Raw genomic sequence first — 22,631 nt, forward strand, 5'->3', positions numbered from 1 at the left:
ACCCCTAGCCTGGGAACTCCATATGCTGCTTGGGAGTGGCCCTAGAAAAGGCAAAAAGACAAAGAAAAAAAGAAAAAAAAAAAAAAAGAAAAGAAAAGACCACATAGGTGGAGATACATTTGGATCAGTACTCAGGGACTAGATTTGAATTTTATGCTGAGGCCCATGGGAAGTCATTGGAGGATTTTATACAGATGAGAGAAATCATCAAATTAATGCAATGAAATCATTTGCAGGAATATTCCAGAATTGAACCCTGTGTATTATTAAAAAGAGAAAGTTGTCAAATATTTGTGACACAAATTACATTGCCCTTGTAAAGTTACAGTTTCATGGGGTGGGGAGGTTAGTTCCTTTCTTTGTAATTCTTCCACTGGAATGGACTCTTACTACTATAACGTTATATTTAATAGTATTGTAAGCAGATAACCAATAAATACATTGAATTATTATTATTTTTTTTTTTTGTCTTTTTGCTATTTCTTGGGCCGCTCCTGAGGCATATGGAGGTTCCCAGGCTAGGGGTCTAATCGGAGCTGTGGCTGCCAGCCTACGCCAGAGCCACAGCAACGCAGGATCTGAGCCGCGTCTGCAACCTACACCACAGCTCATGGCAACGCCGGATCCTTAACCCACTGAGCAAGGGCAGGGACCAAACCCGCAACCTCATGGTTCCTTGTCGGATTCGTTAACCACTGCGCCACGACGGGAACTCCTGAATTAATTTTTTTTTTTTGGTCTTTTGTCTTTCCAGGGCTGCACCCGTGGTATATGGAGTTTCCCAGGCTAGGGATCTAATCAGGGCTGTAGCTGCTGGCCTACGCCACAGACACAGCAATGCCAGATCCGAGCCGCTTCTGCGACCTACATCACAGCTCATGGCAACGCCGGATCCTTAATCCACTGAGCGAGGCCAGGGATCTAACCCTCAACCTCACGGTTCCTGGTTGGATTCATTTCCGCTGCGCCACGATGGGAACTCCACATGGAATGAAATTTAATTGGAGTTTTCTTATCCAAATATTAATTGCTCTAGGAACATACAAGAGAAGTTTTCATTTTTAAAAATTCCACTAAACTATTTTTGAAGTTGAAAAATCAGTTTGTAATGCAGACAAGCTATTTTTTTCCCTATTTTTAAAGTATGGATTTTCAGATGATAGGCCTTCTTAAATGTTTAGGAATGCTAGCAAGCAAAGAAAGGAAGGAAGGAAGGGGGGAGAGAGAAAATAGAAAGAGGGAAGGAAGGAAGGAAGGAAGGAAAGAAAGAAAGATAGAAAGAAAGAAAGAAAGAAAGAAAGAAAGGAAGGAAGGAAGAAAGAAAAGAAAAAGAAAGAACGAAAGAAGGTAGAGAGAAAAAAGAGAAAGAAGGAAGGAAGGAAAGAAAGAAAGGAAGAAAGAAAGGAAGGGAGGAAGGAAAGGGAGAGAAAGAAAGTTATTCTTGTCATCTGTGTGAAATAAAGAACCAGAACTTCTATTCTTTAAAAAAAAAAAATCTATCAAGTGATGCTGATTAGCACTGATAGATCTTATCACCATCTGGAGAGTTTAAACTCAAGCCTGTGGGATGAGGCGGCTGATAACTCGGACATTTCTTCCTCTCTTTATATTTTCTCCATCTAATTCCTTCGACCACATTCTTTAGTTCACATCCACTCCTGCAGCCCTTGTATCCCATCTAAGTATCTGATCAGGCTTGTCTGCCATCACTCATTTTTTCCTGATTGTTTTCTGAGTGCTACCCCATACTCCTCTACCATTCTCCCTTGGTTCAGAAGCATGCCTCTTTCCCATGTTAACGTTCCTGAAATCAGAAGGACTCCTACTGTGGATATATCCCTTTACTCCAGTATATACTATTTTCCCAAAGAGCTGTTCCTAAATGAAGAGCACCTGTTGAAATTAAGGATGACTTGAAATAGAACAGGATACACACAGATGGGGCTGCTATGGCAACCACAGAGTGAAAGCAGCTGTGTTGAGATGATGGTCGAGGGTATGGGAGCAGTGGCTCCCCTAGAATATGAGCCCATCCTCGTGCCCTGCTGCCACCTTTACCCATCTCTGTCACATCTCAGTCTGCTTCAGTAGCTGAGTAGGTTGGAAACAAGAGATGGGGTTGAAGGAAGAGGTTTTGCTCTTTGCAGGAGGAAATCGTGGATGCACCAACGACCCTGTTAGCATTTAAATATCCGTTCTGACAACAAGACCAGGTGGTCAAGAGAGGCTCTTCCCTGCTTCCCCTTCCTTTGCCAACCTATTGGGACAATTTAAAGACCAATACAGGAGTTCTTGTTGTGGCTAATATCCATGAGGATGCAGGTTCAATCCCTGGCCTCGCTTGGTGGGTTAAGGATCCAGCACTGCCGCCAACTGCAGCGTAGGTCGCAGATGTGGCTCTGATCTGATGTTGCTGTGGCTGTGGCATTTGACCCCTAGCCTGGGAACTTCCATATAACGCAGGTGTGGCTCTAAAAAGTAAATAAGTAAATACCAATGCAATAAGGTCTTTGAGAATAGGTTGTAAACTCAAAAGCAGTTCTCAAACATTAATGTGCAGGCAGAAATCTGGAGGATCTTGTGAAAAATGCAGATTCTGATTCAGTAAGTCTGGGATGGGACTGGGAGTCTGCATTTCTAACAAGCTTCCAGGAGCTGCAGATGTTGCCAGTCCAGGGACCATGCTTTGAGTAGCAAGGCTCTAAGGCAGAGCTGCCGGATTTTAGCACATAAAAACAGCAGACACCAAGAGGAATGCACTTACACTTTAAAAAAAAAAAAAGAAAGAAAGAAAGAAAAGATTTATTGTTTATCTGAAATTCAAATTTCACTGACAGCCCTGTATTTTATCTGGCAGCCCTACTTTAAGTTCCTATTAATATGTAAGATATTCCCTTTTTCAGTTCGAACACACGCCTCAGGGAGGATGTTACAATTTGCTGTTTTCTTTCTGTTTTCAAGGATGCCCTTGATGTTTCCTTTAATGGGGTATTTCTTTTTTTTTTTTTTTTTTATCTTTTTGCCATTTCTCGGGCCACTTTCGAGGCATATGGAGGTTCCCAGGCTAGGGGTTGAATCGGAGCTGTAGCCGCTGGTCTACACCAGAGCCACAGCAACACAGGATCCGAGCCGCGTCTGCAACCTACACCACAGCTCACAGCAACACCAGATCGTCAACCCACTGAGCAAGGGCAGGGACCGAACCCGCAACCTCATGGTTCCTAGTCGGATTTGTTAACCACTGCGCCACGACGGGAACTCTGGGTATTTCTTATATTAGAAACAACAACAGCAACAGGGTTGTGGAGGTCACGTGGTTCATTGTACCATCATCCACTGGAGACAGCCAGAGCCCAGGCCAGGTTGAAGTCATCTCAGCAACAAATTGCCTAAGCTTCAGAAGCGCATCAAGGAATTTCCACTGTGGCTCAGTGGAAATGAACCCAACTACTATCCATGAGGATGCGGGTTCAGCCCCTGGCCCCACTCGGTGGATTAAGGATCCCGCTTTGTTGTGAGCTGTCGTGTAGCCCGCAGACGTGGCTTAGATCCTGGATTGCTGTGGCTGTGGTGTAGGCCGGCAGCTGCAGCTCCCATTTGACCCCTAGCCTGGGAAGGTCCATATGCCGTACCTGGGGCCCTTAAAAAAAAAAAAAAAAAAAAAAAAAAGTGCATTAAGAGGGAATTTTAGGAGTTCTTGTTGTGGCTTAATAGGTTAAAGACCTAGCATAGTCTCCATGAGGATGCCTGTGGAGGCTTAAGGATCCAGTGCTGCTGTGGCTGTGGTATAGTCCAGCAGCTGCAGCTCCAATTTGATGCCTAGCCCTTGAACCTCTACATGCTGCAGGCCGGGCTGTAAAAAGAGGGAGGGAATTTTAAGTCAGAAATGCAGCGCAGCCTTCAGGATACAGTATACTATCAGCACAAACTTGGTTCTCAACTGAGATGCCCTTGAGGACCAAGGATGGATACTTTGAATCCCTAGTCAGTACCGGATTCAGTTATTATATTAGCTCAGGTTGCTATAACCAAATGCTTAAGACTGGGAGACTAAGACAGAAATTTATTTCTCTTTCTTTCATTTTTTTTTTTTATTGCTCAAATGAATTTATCACATCTGTAGTTGTATAATGATCATAACAATCTGATTTCACAGGATTTCCATCCCACAGCCCAAGCACATCACCCCACCCCCCAAACTATCTCCTCCGGAGACCATAAGTTTTTCAATGTCTATGAGTCAGCATCTGTTCTGCAAAGAAGTTCTGTCTGTCCTTTTTTCAGATTCCACATGTCAGTGAAATCACTGGATGTTGGTGTCTCATTGTATGGCTGACTTCACTTAGCAGGATAGTTTCTAGGTCCATCCATGTTGCTAAAAATGCTGGTATTTCGTTCTTTTTGATGGCTGAGTAATATTCCATTGTGTATATGTACCACATCTTCTGGATCCACTCCTCTGTGGATGGACATTTAGGTTGTTTCCATGTCTTGGCTATTGTAAATAGAGCTGCAGTGAACATCGGAGTACATGTGTCTTTGCGAGTCGTGGTTTTCTCTGGATAGATGCCCAGGAGTGGGATTGCTGGATCAAATGGGAGTTCTATGTTTAGTTTTCTGAGGCATCTCCATACTGCTTTCCACAGTGGGTGCACCCATTTACAATCCCACCAACAGTGTACGAGGGTTCCTTTTTCTCCACACCCTCTGCAGCACTTATTGTTTGTAGCCTTTTGGATGATGGCCATTCTGGCTGGTGTAAGGTGGTACCTCAGAGTGGTTTTGATTTGCATCTCTCTAAGAATGAGTGACATTGAACATCTTTTCATGTGTTTCTTGGCCAACAGAAATTTATTTCTCGTAGCCCAGGGGCTTGACGTTCAAAGTCAGGGTGCCAGGGGCTTGGGTTCTAATGAGAACCCTCTTCTTAGCATGCCCTCACATGGCAGAGAGATGGGGGCTCTGATCTCTTCTTCGTAGAAGAATCCCATTACAGAGGCTTCACCTTTACCAGCTCTTCTATACCTAGTTACCTCCCCAAGACCCCACCTCCCAAACCTATCACATGGAGGCTCAGGGCTTCCACGCATAGGTCTTTGTGGAATGCAGACATTCTGTCGAGAGCAGGTAGACCCAGAGGCACAGTCTACTTTATCAGAACATCTAAGAAAGAATTCAGGCCAGCGTCTGCCACTCAAGAAAAGTAGCCCAGCGTGCATCTTCAGTGACCAGTGGGAAAGTAAATTGGCAAGCAGAACTTCGCCTATTTCTCACTTACCCAAGCAACTTCTTAGAGAGAAATGAAAGAGGACACAGCAATACCTTGACTTATCTCGGGCAAACAGAAAGTGAAAGGGAGCTAGGAAGTAAGGGAGGAAAATCAATAATCATCTAGAAAGTCAAAGGGGAAAAAAACCAGAGTCACAGTGCAGGTTACAGCTATAAGCCTCCTAAAGTTTCCAGGATGAACCCAGAGCCACGAGGAGGACAGGAGAGTCATCTGTCACTCCTGACAAGGGCGTTCTGGGCAGCTGGTGGCCAGAATGAGCAGACCACACCGGAGCTAGAAAAGGATTGGAGGGCAGGCAGGAAAGCAAGGAAATAAAACTTCCTATGGCTGGCACACAGAGGTTCGAGTGCCGTCAGGCAGCAGCAGAGGAAAAAAATAAAGCCCTCGGGATGTTCGCATAGGCTCTTCCATTTCTGCTCTGGTTGAGGCAGAGTCTCACTTTTGAGACCGTGGCCACGGTGAGTGATCTGTGTCTTCCTTGAGGATTGTGTTCTCTTCATGGGGATCCTTTTTCTAAGCTCCCAGGCGTTCAGTAGGTGAGGGGAATGCGGGAGACGGTGCGATGGGGCAGAAGGAACACAGGGAGAGCTGGCCTGAGGCAAGTCCCAGGAGCACGTGGCTTTCAGGATGCAGGGCACGCGATGGCAGGGTCTTCAGGGTTCCTGAGTCCCTTACAACCAGATTCCTCCTTCTCTCTCATAACATGGATAAAACAGCTTTCTGCCTCCGCTCCTTGGAAGTTAGTGTTTTGCCACCACTGTGTCCTTTCTTTAAGATGCTTTCCAGAAGGAGGCAATCAAGATGCCAGCTGAGGGGCAGGGATTAATTGGATCTATTGGAAACATAGCTTTGGCTGGGAGCCCCTGCTGTCTTTGAAGGCGCTGATCCTCGCAGAAATAACTGTGGTCTCCCAAGGAAATCCTTCCTGGGGCCAGGAGGTAAATACAGTAAATTGTAAGAAATAGGAAACATGGAAAAATCTAGAAAATTGGTCAGTCATACTCAGCAGCCGCTGAGTGGCTTGCCTAAGCCAAGAAACTGGAGTGGGTAGATTAGCACAGCCAGAAGAGGAACGAAACGGCGCGTGGTGATGAGAAATCAATCAGAGACAGTGACTTGGCAGGTCTGGCCGGACAATATTGTCTCAGTCTGATTGCAGGGTATGTCCCAAAGCCCTCCAGCTGTGTTTGAAACGACTGTGAAATGTCTGATGCACGCCCAGCCTGGCAAACACCTGGGCAAAGGGGGACGTCTGTCTAGGAAGAGAACTGGCAACTATCCCAGCTGGCGTTGCTGAAAGGCCACATCCCTTCTCTGGGATCCTGAGGACAGAGGACCCCACGGAGGCTCACTGTCCCAGGGGAAAGGGACCCCACCTGCAAGTGATGAAAAATGTGGCTACTCATAGGAGGAAAGATGCATGTTGCTGTCGACAGCTCAGCAGCCCTGAGAACGGGCTCGTGGCTCTCCTTTCCCAGGCACCCTGGAGTTTGCTGACTCCAGTTCTACCGAGAAAGAATGGTGTTGGCAGCTCCTGCCAACGAGTTAAGAGGCCAAGTCCGAGAATTTAGCTTCTGATCATTGGCGCCACCAATGAGCTGCATGTCCTCTAAGAGTTCCAAACCATTTCATGCCACACATTCTCCAGCTGGAGGAAAGCCACGGCAAATCATTCTCCTGTCCATGAATTCAGGCTTTAAAACTGGGAAGGCTGCTGCCACCAGCCCCTGCTAAGAAACAGGTTTGGCGTTCGAGGGAGCCATGTGAGCAACCCAATTTTCATAGGAATGCATCGCAGTCACATAGCATATTATATTCATCAAGCATTTTCATAGAGCGTCACTTAATATGGTAACTTATGAAGCAAATAAGGTAAGTATTATCCTATAAATATAAAAATAATTATAGGAGTTCCCACTGTGGCATAGTGGGTTAAGAACCTGACTGCAGTGGCTCAGGTGGCTGCGGAGGCATGGGTTCAATTCCTGGCCCAGCCCAGTAACTTCCATATGCCACAGGTGTGGCTATAAAATTGTTTAAAAAAATAACTGCATAAGGGATTGTATATAATTATATGAGCTATATTATGTATAATTATATTATTACATATAATTATATAAGGGATGATATATAATTATATAAGGGATTATATATATAAGATTATATATAATTATATAGGAATTATATATAATTATATAAGGGATATATACAGTCATTTATGTATATGTATAGAGTAGCTAAGTGACTTGCCCACGATGACACTTGCTGGGTCCCAGAGAGATCTCAGGTGCCCCGGATCAGTCTCTGTGCCTTTGACCATGTCACCTTGTCACATGTCATTGAAGTATCTAATGCCACAGGCAACTGCAGCTCAACAATCTTTAAGGATTTATAAATCCACTTAAAACCTAAAGTCACAGTATGTTTTGAGTAATTCCCCTTGTCAGTCAGGAAAAATGGAGAGGGAAAAAAGTCATCTATATCAAGAACTTCAGGAAAAAATCATACAGAAAACTTCGATTTTTTTTAAACTGTGGTAAAACATACATAACATAAAATTTACCATTTTAACTATTTTTAAGTGTCCGGTTCAGTGCCATTAAGTCCAGTCACATGATTGTGCAACCATCACCACCATCCATCCACAGACATTCACATCTTCTTAAACTAAAACCCTGCACCCATTACACACTGACTCCGCACGCCTCCATCCCCCCAGCCCCGGGCAACCACCTATCTGCTTCCTGTCTCTATGAATCTGACCATGTCAGGTGCTTTATGCAAGTGAAATGATACATTTGTCCCTCTGTGATTGGCTTATTTCACTGAGCACAATGTCTTTAAGGTTCATCTAGGTTAGCATGCTTGCGAATTTCCTTCCTTTGGAAGGCTGAATTATTATATGTATAGACCACATCTTATTTATTCATGTATCTGTCAGTGGACACGTGGGTTGCTTCCGGCCGTTGTAAATAAGCTGCTGTCAACGCAGGAGGATGAATATCTGTTCAAGTCCTTTCTTTCAATTCTTTTGGCTGCGCACCCAGAAGTGGAATTGCTGGATCATCTGGTAATTCCGTTTTTACTTTTTTTTCCTCTTCTTTTTATGGCTACACCTGCAGCATATGCAGTTTCCCAGGCTAGGGGTTGAAGTGAAGCGGCAGATGCTGGCCGACACCACAACCACAGCAATATCAGATCGAAGCCATATCTGCAACCTATGCCACGGTTTGTGGCAAAGCCAGATCCTTAACCCACTGGGGGAGGCCAGGGAACCTGCATCCTCATGGATATTGTCAGAGTGGACAATAGAAACCCTATTTTTATTTTTTTGAAGAACTGCCATACCGTTTTCCATCCCAATACACCATTTTACTTTCCCTCTAGCCGTGCACAAGAGTTCCAGTTTCTCCGTGCTTCAGCAGGCCCCAGCCTAGGAATGGTAGGGCCCTGAGTCAGCAGTGTCTCAGGGCATTGTCATGTATAGTAAGCACCAAAGGAACTTCCTCCACCAGGACCCCTTCTGGGGTGAAGGCTTCTCTTGTATCCTCACATGACAGAAGGGGCTAGGACGCCCTGTGTGGCCTCTAACGAGAGCTCTGACCCCCACTAATGAGCACAGAGCCCTCACGATCTAATCACCTGCCAGAGGCCTCACCTTCTCATACCATCACCTTGGGTATCAGATTTTTCAGCATGTCGCTTTGGGGAGAATACAAACACACAGACCATAGCAGATGTGCAAAAAAAAAAAAAAAAAAAAAAAAAAAAAACCTGCAAGGCATTCCTTCAGTGGTGCAATGAGATCGGCAGCATCTTGGGAGCCCTGGGATGCAGGTTCAATCCCCAGCCCAGCACAGTGGGTTAAGGATCTGGCATTGCTGCAGCTGCAGTTTAGGTTGAGATTTTCACTTGGATCTGATCCTGGCCCGAGCAGCTAGAGAGAAAGAGAGAGAGGGAGGGAGAAAATAATTCTGCAAAACTGCTATAAATTTAGTCCCTACAGCTGCTTTTACAAAACAGAAGGTGACCAACATGGGTCAGGGAAGCCGTTCATGTTCCACGCCACAGATGAGCTATTGGTGAACAGAGACACCCCTCTAACTTATCCTCATTTCTGGGTTCTCCCTGCTCCCAGCAAATGGGCATCCAGCTTTGGAACCTGGACTGTCTGCAGCAAGACTCTTGCTGTGCCTCCCGGAGCTGTGACATGCAAAAAGAGAATGCTGTCATGCCAGACAGCTGGTGCAAAATCTAATAAGGGGAAGCATAAGATGGGCTCAAAGATGCGTCCAGTCTTGCAAAAGATGAGCAGCATAGAAAGAGATCAAACAGGAGAGGCAACAAATAAATGGCCTGGTGCCCAACTGGGCTTCCATTGCTCCCTCAGGCTGCACTCTGGGCATCCGCACCCTCTGGATGTACCCCTGGAGTGACAAAACAGCCCTTTTCCTGTTCAACTGTGTTTTCCGATGTAAGTTTCCCCATTGTCTCTCAAGTTACCCTTTGAATACACTGAAAGGAGTGAAGGTTCTTGAGGACGGGGGTGTATTGTTACTTGTTTTTGCTGTAAGGAGCTGAGCATGGGCAGGCTCGGTTAGAGCTGGTTTCTTTGGCAGTCTGTATAGTTCCTGCGAGCTCAGACTCCCAAGGGCTGCAACCCCACATAAGCTGTCACAGCTTCTGATAAACGAGTCTTGGCGAGTGCAGTGCGCACAGCAGCTGAGAGAAACAAAGCCTTCCTCTGACTCAGCATAGGTACAGCTGCAGGGATAATTGTCCAGAAGGTCGAGGGGCCATGCCAGAGCCGATGGGCACCTTTCAGCCCCTCTTGCCTCCTGTGCCAGCCGAGGCTGCCCTCACTGTTGTTAATTCCATGCAAGACCTAATATAATTGAATGTCAGTAACAGTTAATCCAATATCATATTTTAGCACTTTATATCAGGAAGACAATCTCAGAACCTAACAAAATATTATTGGTACACCAGATACATTAAAAGGCAACACAAACCTTACGGTTCCTGCAAAAATTAAGAAATACAGTTCCGTGACTTTTTAAATTTCAATTAGGACATTTTTTAAGGTAATGAATTCTGTGAGGTTTTAGGGGAAAGAATTTGCAGTGCACGCTGTGTGTTTTATTATTCATTATGTGGTGAACATCATAAAGTCGATTTTGTTCAAGATACAGATGAAAGCATGGAGCCTATTCGGGGACCTCTGATTTAAAATGGGTAAACCCGTTCGTACACAAATACATCATGCATGAGATTTCAATACCTGAAAAATGGCCTAAATATAAACGTTTCTCTGTGCTTTTCTATTTCTTCTTTCGGAGGCTGATGGATAGAGGCTTTGGTTTCGGAAATTTGGAAAATAACCTGCAGGAAGGGGGAGAATTGTAAGCAGCAGTATATTGTACGAGAATATGTAAATAAAGGACCAACTAGGGAAGGGAAGGGTTTCAGCTTTCAAGCAACACTAGGAGAGGCTTCTGACTCCCCTGGAGATTCACTGCACCCCTCCGCCCTGGTCTGTGCGCTGAAGGGGACCTCTACAGCAGGCTTCCCTGGGTATCCTTTCCCGCGGGCATCCAGTTGGGTTCAGCCAATGGGAAGCAACAGCTGGAGGTCAGCAGGCGGGACTGGAGAGGTCAGGGGATCATTCCCTGGGCTCCCTCCCCGAAGCGCCTTGGTTTGGCAGGTGCAGTGTCATCTGGCCCTGTCCTGGGGTTTTGGTTCTTGTGCTTTCTGGTAGCAGCTTCAGTTCCTCTGGCCCCTCCTGCTGTCCGGCCCCAGGGTTCTTCGCCATCCTGGCTGGTTTCCTTTAACCCTGTTCACACCTTTGTAAATAGTCTCGTCTTTATTGCTCCTTTGGGTGTGCCATCCGTTTCTTACCGGGACGCAGAGAAATAGAGTGCCTTTGTAGGAATGAGAAAAAGGCACCCAGATGGGTATGGAAGGGTTCCCTATGCTATTATCTCTACTTGGTTGTGTACCAAAATTTTCTAAAATGAAAACATTCCCACAAAAGGAAAGAAAGTGGCACCCCTTTTGGTGAAGGGTCCCCTGCAGCTGCACTCAGGCTGGATTTCAGTCCCAACTCCCTCCCTCGGAAGATGACTTTTGTGCGATGCACGAAGTGCCCTGCAAACTTGAGAGGGTGAGCTGATCCCTAGAAGCTGGAAAACATCTTAAAAGAGGAAGTGAGGCTTGAGCTGATCTTGAAAGATATTTGGGACTTAAGTGGCAAAAGATAAGATGGATCCAGGGAGAAGATTCCATAAGACCAGGAGGGTATCTTGAAGGAAGTGTTGCAGGCTAAGAAAGCAAAGGCGAGATGGATGAGCTCTGATTACGGAGCCCTAAAGTGTGACTTGTGGTTTAGGATCGACCAGGCAGCATGGTGCAGTGTTTGAGCCCAGGGGTTCTGAAGTTAGATCCATTAGCTCTGTGGCTGTGCACAGTTCCTTATGCTCACTCAGCCTCAGTTTTCTATTATACAAAACGGGGGTGAAATATTACCTACCTCCTAGACTTGCTGGGAGACGGAACTTTGAATGCTTAGCCCGGTGCCTGGCATTTAGTCAGCACCCCATAGACATCAGATACCATCGTCAAGTTTTTAAAAAGAGTGACATGATGGAGGCAAAATTTCATGAAAGTTGGCCAGACAGCTCACGCAGGATGCATTAGAATAGAAAGACAGGGACAAGGGAATCAGGGAGTCCCTTTGACGCTGCGGTAGCCTTCTGCGCTCCAGGGAGGGCAGAGGAAATGGCAGAAGCTGCAAGTGGGAGAGCCTGGCGCGAAGAGTAGGGGCTCTGAAAACCCACAAGTCATGAGAGGAAGGAGTCGGAGCCGCTCCAAGTACTTGGCTAAGATCTCTAGTCTCCACTGGTATGGATACACGTGGGCAGCTCAGGCAGTTGATGTTGGAAAGACTAAATATTTGACACTGTAGCACAAGTGAGAGAAATAGTTCCCTACATTTGACATTTCAGTGCAAGCAAGAGAATTAAAGAACCTTTCGATCTGGCTCTTCTCTTTTACTCAATAATGAGTTAGACCCCAAGATTCTATTACTAAATAAAAACCCTTAATGAACATTTAAATATTCCAATGATCACTGATTGCTCCTCCAACTTCCCAAAGATGGGTTTTTTGGTACCCAGAAGTTTGATTAAAACCTGAGGTAGGACCTCCTCAGTTGAGAAAGGGCATCCTCATACGAGGGAACGCTCTAAGAGGATATGCAATTTACAAGCTCCCTGTCTCACAAGCAAAATTTGCAGAATCACTGAGGAAGCTGTCGCGTCCCTGATATAAGTATCTAATGCTTGGGCAGGAGGGAAAAAGTGTAGTTAATTCTAAATAATCATTTCTGGGAGTTCCCGTTGTGGCGCAGTGGTTAACAAATCCGACTAGGAACCATGAGGTTTCGGGTTCGATCCCTGCCCTTGCTCAGTGGGTTAACGATCCGGCGTTGCCATGAGCTGTGGTGTAGGTTGCAGACGTGGCTTGGATCCTGCGTTGCTGTGGCTCTGGCGCAGGCCGGCGGCTACAGCTCTGATTAGACCCCTAGCCTGGGAACCTCCATATGCTGCGGGAGCGGCCCAAGAAAAGGCAAAAGACAAAAAAATAAATAAATAAATAATCATTTCTGTAATTCCTCCAGCCGAGCAGTCATTGGTAGGCAAGGCCACCTAAGAATTCGGTGCCATTTAGAAACTACTCAGATGCCATTTTAGCCACATCTTTCTCTGGGAAAGTATATGCCTTGTTTTCACTGTTTGGCCTTTTTTCCAGGAACCGAGCCCAGTTTTTGCCAATGTTTGGGCTCACTGTTCAGAACAGAATCTGGTTTCGAGGTCCCTCCCGTCTCACCCTCATCCGTCTTCTCCCTCCCCCGCCCTGCAGATACTTGCCTGAGATCATGAATGACGGGCTGACCAACCAGATCAACAACCCCGAGGTGGACGTGGACATCACGCGGCCCGACACGTTCATCAGGCAGCAGATCATGGCTCTCCGCGTGATGACCAACAAGCTGAAGAATGCCTACAACGGCAATGACGTCAACTTCCAGGACACAAGTAAGAAAGCCCTTAGCGGAGTTCCCATCATGGTTCAGTGGTTAACAAATCCGACTAGGAACCATGAGGTTGCTCAGTGGGTTAACAATCCGGCGTTGCCGTGAGATGTGGTGTAGGTTGCAGACGCGGCTCGGATCCCACATTGCTGTGGCTCTGGCGTAGGCCAATGGCTACAGCTCCGATTGGACCCCTAGCCTGGGAACCTCCGTAGGCCACAGGAGTGGCCCAAGAAATAGCAAAAAAAGACAAAAAAAAAAAAAAAAGAAAGAAAGAAAGCAAGCCCTTAGCAGCACCCATAACCTCCAGAAGGAAGACGGTTATAGAAGATGATGCCATCATCCTTCTTCCAGAGCAATGCGTACTTTGTCATTCTCACCCCATCTGCAAAGCTTTTGCAGCCACTGGTGCAGAGAGCTCTGATCCGTAAAACGTAGGATACTGCTAAAATCATAATTGCTCTTTTTTTTTTTTTTTTTAATGGCTACACCCACAGCATATGGAAGTTCCCAGGCCAAAGACTGAATCCAAGCCCCCAGCTGCAACCTATGGTGCAGCTTCAGCTGTATGGTTCCTTTAACCCACTGTGCTGGGCCAGGGATCGAACCTGCGTCTCTGCAGCGACCCAAGCTGCTGCAGTCAGATTCTTAACACACTGCGCCACAGCAGGAACTCCATAATTGCTCTTAAGGAATAGTTTCTTTATTCTTTTTCTTTTTTTCTTTTTTGGCTGTACCTATGGCATATGGAAGTTCCCAGGCCAGGGATCAAACCTGAGCTGCAGCTGCAACATACACCACTCAACCCACAGTGGGGACTCCTTAAGGAATAGTTTCAGTGGCGGACATTCAGCTATACCAAAGCTAAACCTGAGTTTCATCTGCTGGTTGATCTATTAATGATGAGGCAGCAAAGGAATGCTTTTCCTTTCTCCTTTCCCCAATGGCATTATGTCTCTGCCCCCAATCTCCTCCTAACCATCAAGAGAAGAATTTTCTCTTGCTCACTCAGACCAGGCTGGCCGGAATTCCAGTTTTATCACTTATGAACAAATTCTTTCTGGAGTCTCAAGTTCCTCTTCTACTGCATAGGAGGCATTCCTGAGTAAGGATTGTTGAGAGGTTCATTTGATGCCGTGTATAAAGGAGCTAAGATAATATAGTGTGCCATCAAGTCAATTGTGTTCATTCTCTCCCGTCACGCACATACATGACCCATCATTTGTATCTGAAATACCAAAAGAAATAGCAAAACGCTGATGCAGTATTACACATGACTCTTTTATTAAAGATCCCAAAGTTATAGAAGAGATGCGAATAACTGTTAAATGCACACTGAATGAAACTGAGTGTATTTGGCATTTGGCTAAGTGGTTTTCTAGATGTGTAACTATAAAGGCCACGTTTTTTTGTTTGTTTGTTTGTTTGTTTTTGGGGTTTTTTTCCCAATATATATCCTTATAGAGAAAGTTCTTAGGAAAAGAATTCTTGAACATAAGATGTGGAATTGCCAGTGATTCTGTAATTTGGTCACTGAAGCAAAAGATGATGCTTGCGTGCTTGGATTAATGAGACAGAAAAAAACAAGTTACAGACGGAAGATATGGAGTCATCTGAGTCTCAACCATCATCCTACCAAGCTGGCCCCTGCAGAAAATTTTTAGTGCTTAATTCCATTTTAAATAACCCCAAAATTAGCTTTCTAAGTGCAGGATAAGTGCCAACCTGATGGGCTTGCTGTGAAATTCCTCAGTCCTCCCATTATTTCTCTTCCTCTTTACTAAACCTCCCCTTCCCTCTTCAGAAGAGAAAACTACACAAGGTTTTAGCCTTTGCTGCTTCTCCTCCGTTCATGCCTTCGCATCCCTCTGCTTAATGTACCTGTTCTGTCTTCTCCATCTAATAAAATGCTTTATTATCTAGAGAATGACCATAGGAATAAATAATTCAAAGTACATGGGAATGAGTTGATGTTGGCCTTGGTTCGCTCTCCTCTCTGGCCTAAAGAGGTTGCACACCTGTCGGTCTGCAAAGCTCATGGCATGTCCTCGAGGAGAGATCTTGCTGGATTTCCCCTGAAAAGAAAATGAAAATCAGCCACACTCAAGAGCATCACTTTGCTCTAACCCCAGCACTGGACTTGGCCTTCTCCTGGAAGAGAGTGTCTGTCATATCAACCACTATCACATCTTATAGCCATCATCGCCCTTATTGCTTTTGACATTTTGTAAAAATTGCCCCTTAGATACCTGCATTTGTGATTCCTCTTCCGAAAGCGGCGGGGTCCTTCTTTTCCTCAGCTAGAATCTCCTGCCATTATTTGCTTACCACATGTTTAATATTCTAAATCCTCATCATAATATCTTTGTAAAGGTTATATTACTTCTTGTTCATAATACCCGTGTTTAGAATAATTCCCTTAGCCATTGTGATATCTCTGAATTTAATTAACGGGCATTTTCCCCCTTGTAAAGGCCACTAAAGATAAATTAGAGAAAATGTTAAGAACCCGGTATAGTGTATTCAAGTGATCTCCTGTGGTGTTTAGATGTCCCATTTGAAACAAGAAAGAGCTGAGGTGAGTTGAGCCTTGCTTCTCCGAGGGCCATTGGAAAAGTCCCTACATTACCTTGGCTCAGCTTAAGCAGCCTCGAGCAGCCAAGATGGCCCCAGTCTTAACGGCGCTCAGCACTATTTCAGGCCAGTAGGGAAGTGTTTAGGGCCACCGAATGGACTCACTGAGCACGTGAAGGAAATAGCAAATGCCATTACCAGGTTTACCGTTTCCTGAGCCCTCCCAGCAACATCATCTGAGAACCCATAACAATTCTGCCAAGAGATAACAATTATTCTCATTTTCACAGGTGAGGACACAGATCCTAGTGAAACTAACTGGCTTCTCCTCATTTACTTAAATAAAAGACAGCAGGTTAATATCTGGATCATTTTTGCCATAGGAACCATATGTTTTCCATTAGACATCATTGCACACACTGGGTTTGGTGCCATCACACATTGTGTCAGGAATTCTTCATGTATCCACAACAAGGTAAATGTTGTTGTCAGTATCTACTGAGTTGGAGAAACTGAAGGAAGTTGAAGAAACTGCCTAGAGGCACATGCAATTATTCAATAAGTATTTATTGTGCACCCGCTGTATGCTAGGGACCATTCAAGTCAATAAGAATAGAGAAATGAACAGTATACACAAAGTTTCTGCCCTCAACAAGTATACATTCTCATGAGGGAACAAGCAAGCAAGCAATCAAATAATAGAGCTGTAAATGGGGATAAGTCTTTGCACATATATGGAGACTGAACTGGGACCCGGGTCTGAGACACAGAGTTTGAGAAACATGATGGAACCAAGCAGTCGGACGTGGGAAAAGAGGAGGCCCAGAAAGCATAGTGGGCAAGCAGGGAAGATGCCAGGCTAAGACAGTATACCAGGTGGACTCCTGGGCATTGGTTTCAAGCAGGGAATGGCAAACGCTCTCCGTAAAGAGCCAGGTCTTAAACATGTTCTGCTTGGAGGTCCATACGTGAATGCAGAATTAAACAATCCGTAAGTGACTGGGTGTGTCTGTGTTCCAGTATAACTTTATGTATGGTCACTGAGGTCTAGATTTCAGATATACACTCTTGACATGTCACTAAATGTTACTCCTCATTTGTTTTTGTTTCTGTTTACCAAACACTTGAAAATATAAAAAAAAAAAAAATTCTTGGAATTATGGGCCATATAAAAACAAGCAGCAGGTCACATTGGCCTTCAGCTCTGGTTTGTCAACCAGTGATTTAGAATCCATCCTTGCACTTGGGAGGAGAACAATTGGTGGAAAAAAGTAGCCAAAAATGGGAATAACATGTGCCTTCCACAACTATGTGCTGCTTTCCTCTGATTTCCTCCTTGCATTGTTGGTCTTCCTCGTCAATGGTTCCCTTTCAAATATCCCTCCAAAGGCCTTTCTAAAAGCATATCTGCTGAGAACAATGGCGCTGAGGTTCAAAAAGTGTGAAGAATGAAACTTCTTACCGTCATTTAAATCTTGGCCAGAGTGAGAAATCCATTTTGCATTCCAACATGGCAGCTGTGGCCTCCCATTGGGTCTGAAATTCACGTTTGTTTGGGGTTTTTTAATTGGGTAACTCTGGATATCAACTGACACTGTTTCAAATGTCTATTTAGATACTTGGATACCGTCCCCCCCCGCATCACACACCTACCCATTAAACACAATCCCCTTGTGGGGCACCCTGGGCTGGGGAGATGTCCCCTTCCATGACTATGGCCAAAGCTCCATGTGCCCCACTCTTTGCTGGCTTGCGTCTAACCTTCTTTTTCAATCTATCCACACCAGGCGATGAATCCAGTGGCTCGGGGAGTGGCAGTGGCTGCATGGATGACGTGTGTCCTACAGAGTTTGAGTTTGTCACTACAGAGGCCCCTGCAGTAGATCCCGACAGGAGAGAAGTAGACTCTTCTGCAGCGCAGCCGGGGCCCTCCCTGCTCTCAGGATGTCTCGTCTGCATCGCCCTGGTGTCGCAGAGACTGTGCAGATAATCCGGGGCGTTTGGTCAGATGAAACTGCATTTTAGCTATTTGAACAGCCAACAACTCACTTCTTTTCTTACCCTCTTGGACGATGGACCATGCCACAAAACTTTACCGTTTTCTATGAGAAGCGGGCAGCACTGCACGCTGCCCCCCTTTTTGTTTTCCCAAAGAGTACCGGGTGCCAGACTGACTGCTTCCTCTTTCCTTCAGCTATCTGTGGGGACCTTGTTTAATTCTAGTGAATTCTTACTCAAATCTTTCGTACCAGGAGATTTTTCTTACCTTCATTTGCTTTTATGCTGCAGAAGTAAAGGAATCTCACGTTGTGAGTTTTTTTTTTTTTTCCCCATTAAGAAAAATAGGAAGAAAATAATTTTCCTTGCAAAATCAGCCCAAACCCCGAGACAACTGCCTTTTCAACAAAGAAGCAGACAAGAGAGAAAAATAAAAGAGCTTTAACACTATATGTTGGGCACTGCCAGCCAACGCCCAGTGTAAGCTTTTCTGTGACAAATCAGGTTTACAGAATGCTTATGGGAGAGCGTTTGAAATTGTTTTCATGCAGTGAAAATACACGGTTGTCTTAGAGGTCTTGCACTGCAACCACACATGGCCAAACTGGTTTGGAGGTACTGACAGTAAATGTAGCATTCCATCTTTAGGACCAGAGCAAAATCTGCTACAACTCAGCACCTCCCTCTCGCCCTCCCCCCAACGTCAGTATCAGTAATGGCACCATTTTCCTTAATTCTTTTCCTGTCTGTCCACTGTATCCAATTGGCACAGATTTTCCCCTTCATCTTGGGTTCCTAGTGGACATCCGCATGGATTCCTCCTCCTCAAGAGTCTGACATGAAAACAATCTTCACCAATACAATCACTTTGCTTTAGCCCCGGGCTTGACGTGAATTAGATGTTTCTGCCCTCTGCTCATTCCCCTCCCCCCAAGGAAGAGTTCTTTTAATGGACCAGTAAGCAATTAGACCCATCAGTGAGTTTTCATTTTTAACCGTTTGCTTTGTGTCAATTGGTTTCTGCATCACAAGGGCATTCTCTTACAAAATAACTCACAACAAAAAAAAGTCAAGACAAAAAAATATATATATATATAGTATTGACATGGAGATTTCTTTCACTTTTTTAGTCTTAGTATGATCATCTATTTTTATATCTATATATATATAAATCACAGATTTTAACTTCTTAATTCCAAGCTCAGGGTTGACACACCTTTGTAACGAAAATGTTTTGTCAACCAGCTCTTCTTGTTTTGTGCTGCTCAGAGAAGGGACGCCCCGATGATCTGTGAGCACCAAGAACCAAGAAAGAGAAATTTTTACGTATCTAACTGTCCATTTATTAAAAGTTTGCCAGGGCACACCCTTCTCGCATGAGCGTGCTTGGTCCTGGGTACTCCGGTCTGTACCGAACTCAAGGACAGAGCGATGGGTGTGTGGAAATTTCCCGGTGATGGAAACTGTATGCATAAGAATGTGTTATTCACGCAAAGGCATTGCTTTTATGTACGACGTCTTCAGCCTAGGATTCCTGCTTGGCACTTGGAGAAATGTCCTAATTCAAGAGGCCAGTTCAGAGCCGCAGCCTAACTGATCTGCCAGGTATGCCAACGCCAGGCATTTTGCTCCCCCTGACAGAGAGAAGCAAAATAAACCAAACTGGGGCTCTATGAATACAGTTGGCTATCCATGTGTTTTTGGTTTTCATGATGCATCTCGGGTTAGGGAAAGTCATGTTTCAAGACACCATCGTATGCCAGTCACATGGTAATTAACCCACTGGCACCTAGATGATATTTTTTTCGATCTCTGTACTCATCCAAATTGCAATGAGTTATTGATTTAGTCGTCACATTTCAGTAGAACACATGCAGCACAGTAGTATTAAGTATACTCGAGCACTTTTGCAAAACTGAAAGTATTAGAATCATCTGTTACTCGTATGCCTAATGAAATATGGAACATAGGATTCTGAGAGATTTTGTGGCATCTTTTCATTTCAATCTTTATGAAATTAACCCTTAACCTAATTCAGCACTACATACATCCAGAAAACCATCCATTTCACTGCCAAACTTCAGCTTCCTAACACCAATTACACGTACAACATCTTTATGAAGGACCAACCATTTATGTTGTTCATTGCGTTGTATGTTCAGAAATCAGTATTGTCTTTCTCCAATAATTAAGGTGCAATACAAATTAAATCCATGTTGATTTTCCAGAGTATTTGAGTCATAACTCGTTTTTATGGCTTTAAGCTCCAAGTCTTTCCTTTAAAAAAAATCTCTCTGCATTGTTTTCCGTGAAATAGATCCGAATGCCTTGTTTGCCATGTGTTTTCACGCGCAAACGTTTCTGTGCATGTGTATGAATACCTATTATATTAATGAATGTGAACCCATGTTCTGTACACACTAAACACACAGATAATATATAAACGCCTGCTTCATTCGACATCTTCATCATCATTATTATTCATATTGGTGAGCTATCGTGACCCACCTGAGCCAGGAAGACAGCTGAAATCGCTATCAGTTAGTGATGCCACAAGACTCGTCCCCTGCGTGGATGTGGTCAAAATACCATTCAGATTGTTCTTCCTGGTTCCTGTCATCATCCTAGTGCGTCATATGATTTTCACACCAATTTAACCTGAGACTTTCTTTTGCGTCCTAAGGCAATTAGTTTACTCTAGTGAACCCATTTCAGGAAGGATTTGGGGATCTCCTCCTCCCCCCGCCAAATTAATTTCTCTCGTTTGAGCACAGGGATAGGGGATGCCATGATACCCATTGTTTTTCCTGACCTGCTCTCCCTTGCTCTGATGTCCCCTAAATTCTCTAATCACATCATAACCTCTGTTACGAGTAGAGAGGAATGGGCTCCCTGAAATCGGACGCTGGAAGTTGTTGGGGTGATGCTCCTCCCTGCGAACACTTAGCTTATTGAAGTGCCTCTATTTACATGTTCTTTAGTTATAATATGTATTTTTCTAACAAATACACGTCTGTAATGGGTGTATATTATACTTTGTATATGTTATAACAAAAGCTAAACAGAGGCTAAAGTCTTTAGCAGAGAAGAACGGATTGCAAATTCACGAGTTGGAGCTTCGCTTGTGGTTCTGTACTGGAGGACAGTGGCGACAACTTTCTCTCGCTTGCATGAAGATCGAGTCGGGACTCTGATTAGAGCCATCATAGACACTAGCAATCTGACTCCCTTACCGTGACTTACACCAATACGGACCTGGTATTACCTGCTTTAAGGGTAAGGGATAGAAAATACTACTTTGTCTACACTGAAAAACACGATTCTTCATTGACAAGAAATAGTCGTTATACAAGTAACATTCTGCAAATCAAACACAGTGAAAATATTACTGGAACGCAGAACCCTGGTATTTAATTTATGTTCCCTGCTGCAGACATTAGCCTATTTTAATTCCTTAGCCATCACATACGTGTTTTGGCTACACACTGAACACCAACTGAAGTCCCCAAGGAGGAATAAAACCTTAGCAAATTCCTGAGTTGTGATTCTTTTCGCACTTCTCTTTGCAAGGCTAATTGTCAGGTGCTTTGATTAAGGGTGGAAGGGTTAGCAAAGGCAAGTTTCGACCTTAGCAAGACTTGCGGAAATTCAAACTCATTTTCATTCACTTACAGTCACTAACAAATCTGACTTTGGACTTTAAAAAGGGGTGGGGGAGGGGAGGGACAGTTGCGCTTTTGCCAGCAGAAGCGTAAGGAGACCACAACTTAGAAATTTGCAACGTGTTCCTCCTCGGTGTAGACATTAGCCGATGTTTAGTTTTAGGCCAAGTTCTACAAATACAGTATTGATTTGTATGCATTCTGGAGCCTTGCTATATCGTGGTTTGCGACAGCACGGGACTCAGCCTAGCATGGGGCCATTTGAACCTCAGTGAAAGTGGAAGCGTTACCGGAATCTTTGACATTGCCTTGTAATGAGGTGCTTCCGTGAAAAGCCACCTCGGGATGGCATCGTAGTGAGGTCTCTGTGCATAAACATATATGCAGGACAAACGTGTGCACCAATCAAACCTAAAATTTTCTGTGACTGTCAAATGAATATTATTTGGGTTAAGATTTTTTTCATTTCTGATTTGGATAGAAAATTGCTATTAATCTTGTATTAAAATAGTTTTTAAAAATCTACCAGTGCCCTTTCTGCCTTTTCTTAATTATTGTCATAGTCTACATTTCAGAGCTCTTGAATTTTTTTTGGAGAGATTTTTAGAAGGTGCAACATTTTTTAAAGCAAAGGAAAAGAACCACAGATTAAATCAACACCACTTACCCATACATTTGGCATTTGAAATCAAGAACTTTTAAAACCATAGAACATGTATTTCTCACGGTGGATCAGCCGGTTAAGGACCTGACCTTGTCTCTCTGAGGGTGAGGATTCGATCCCTGGCCTTGCTTAGTGGGTTAAGCATCTGGCATTGCCACAAGCTGCCGAGTAGGTCACAGACATGGCTGGGACCCAGCGTTGCTCTGACTGTGGCATAGGCCGGCAGCTGCGGGTCCATTCAACCCCTAGCCCAGGAACTTCCATAAGCCACAGTTGTAGCCATTAAAAAGAAAAAAAACAAAATACAAAAAAAATTTAGAACATGTAGCATTTTCCAAACTTGTATGAAAG

At 44.4% G+C, this 22,631-nt stretch overlaps 1 protein-coding gene across 2 annotated transcripts in view; it reads left to right on the forward strand.

The window, feature by feature from the left end:
• GPC6 (glypican 6) overlaps positions 1-22,141 on the forward strand; it is a 1,124,766-nt gene extending 1,102,625 nt beyond the window's left edge. The window contains exons 9-10 of one of the 2 annotated variants that reach the window (XM_021065371.1): positions 13,211-13,386; positions 17,744-22,141. In XM_021065371.1, the coding sequence (XP_020921030.1) occupies positions 13,211-13,386; positions 17,744-17,946 (379 nt within the window). In that variant the 3' untranslated portion in view covers positions 17,947-22,141. The remainder of the gene's footprint in view (positions 1-13,210; positions 13,387-17,743) is intronic. The other variant, XM_021065372.1, reaches the window with a different exon arrangement.

Source organism: Sus scrofa, chromosome 11 (genome assembly GCF_000003025.6).
Source record: "Sus scrofa isolate TJ Tabasco breed Duroc chromosome 11, Sscrofa11.1, whole genome shotgun sequence".
Taxonomy (NCBI): Eukaryota; Metazoa; Chordata; class Mammalia; order Artiodactyla; family Suidae; genus Sus; species Sus scrofa.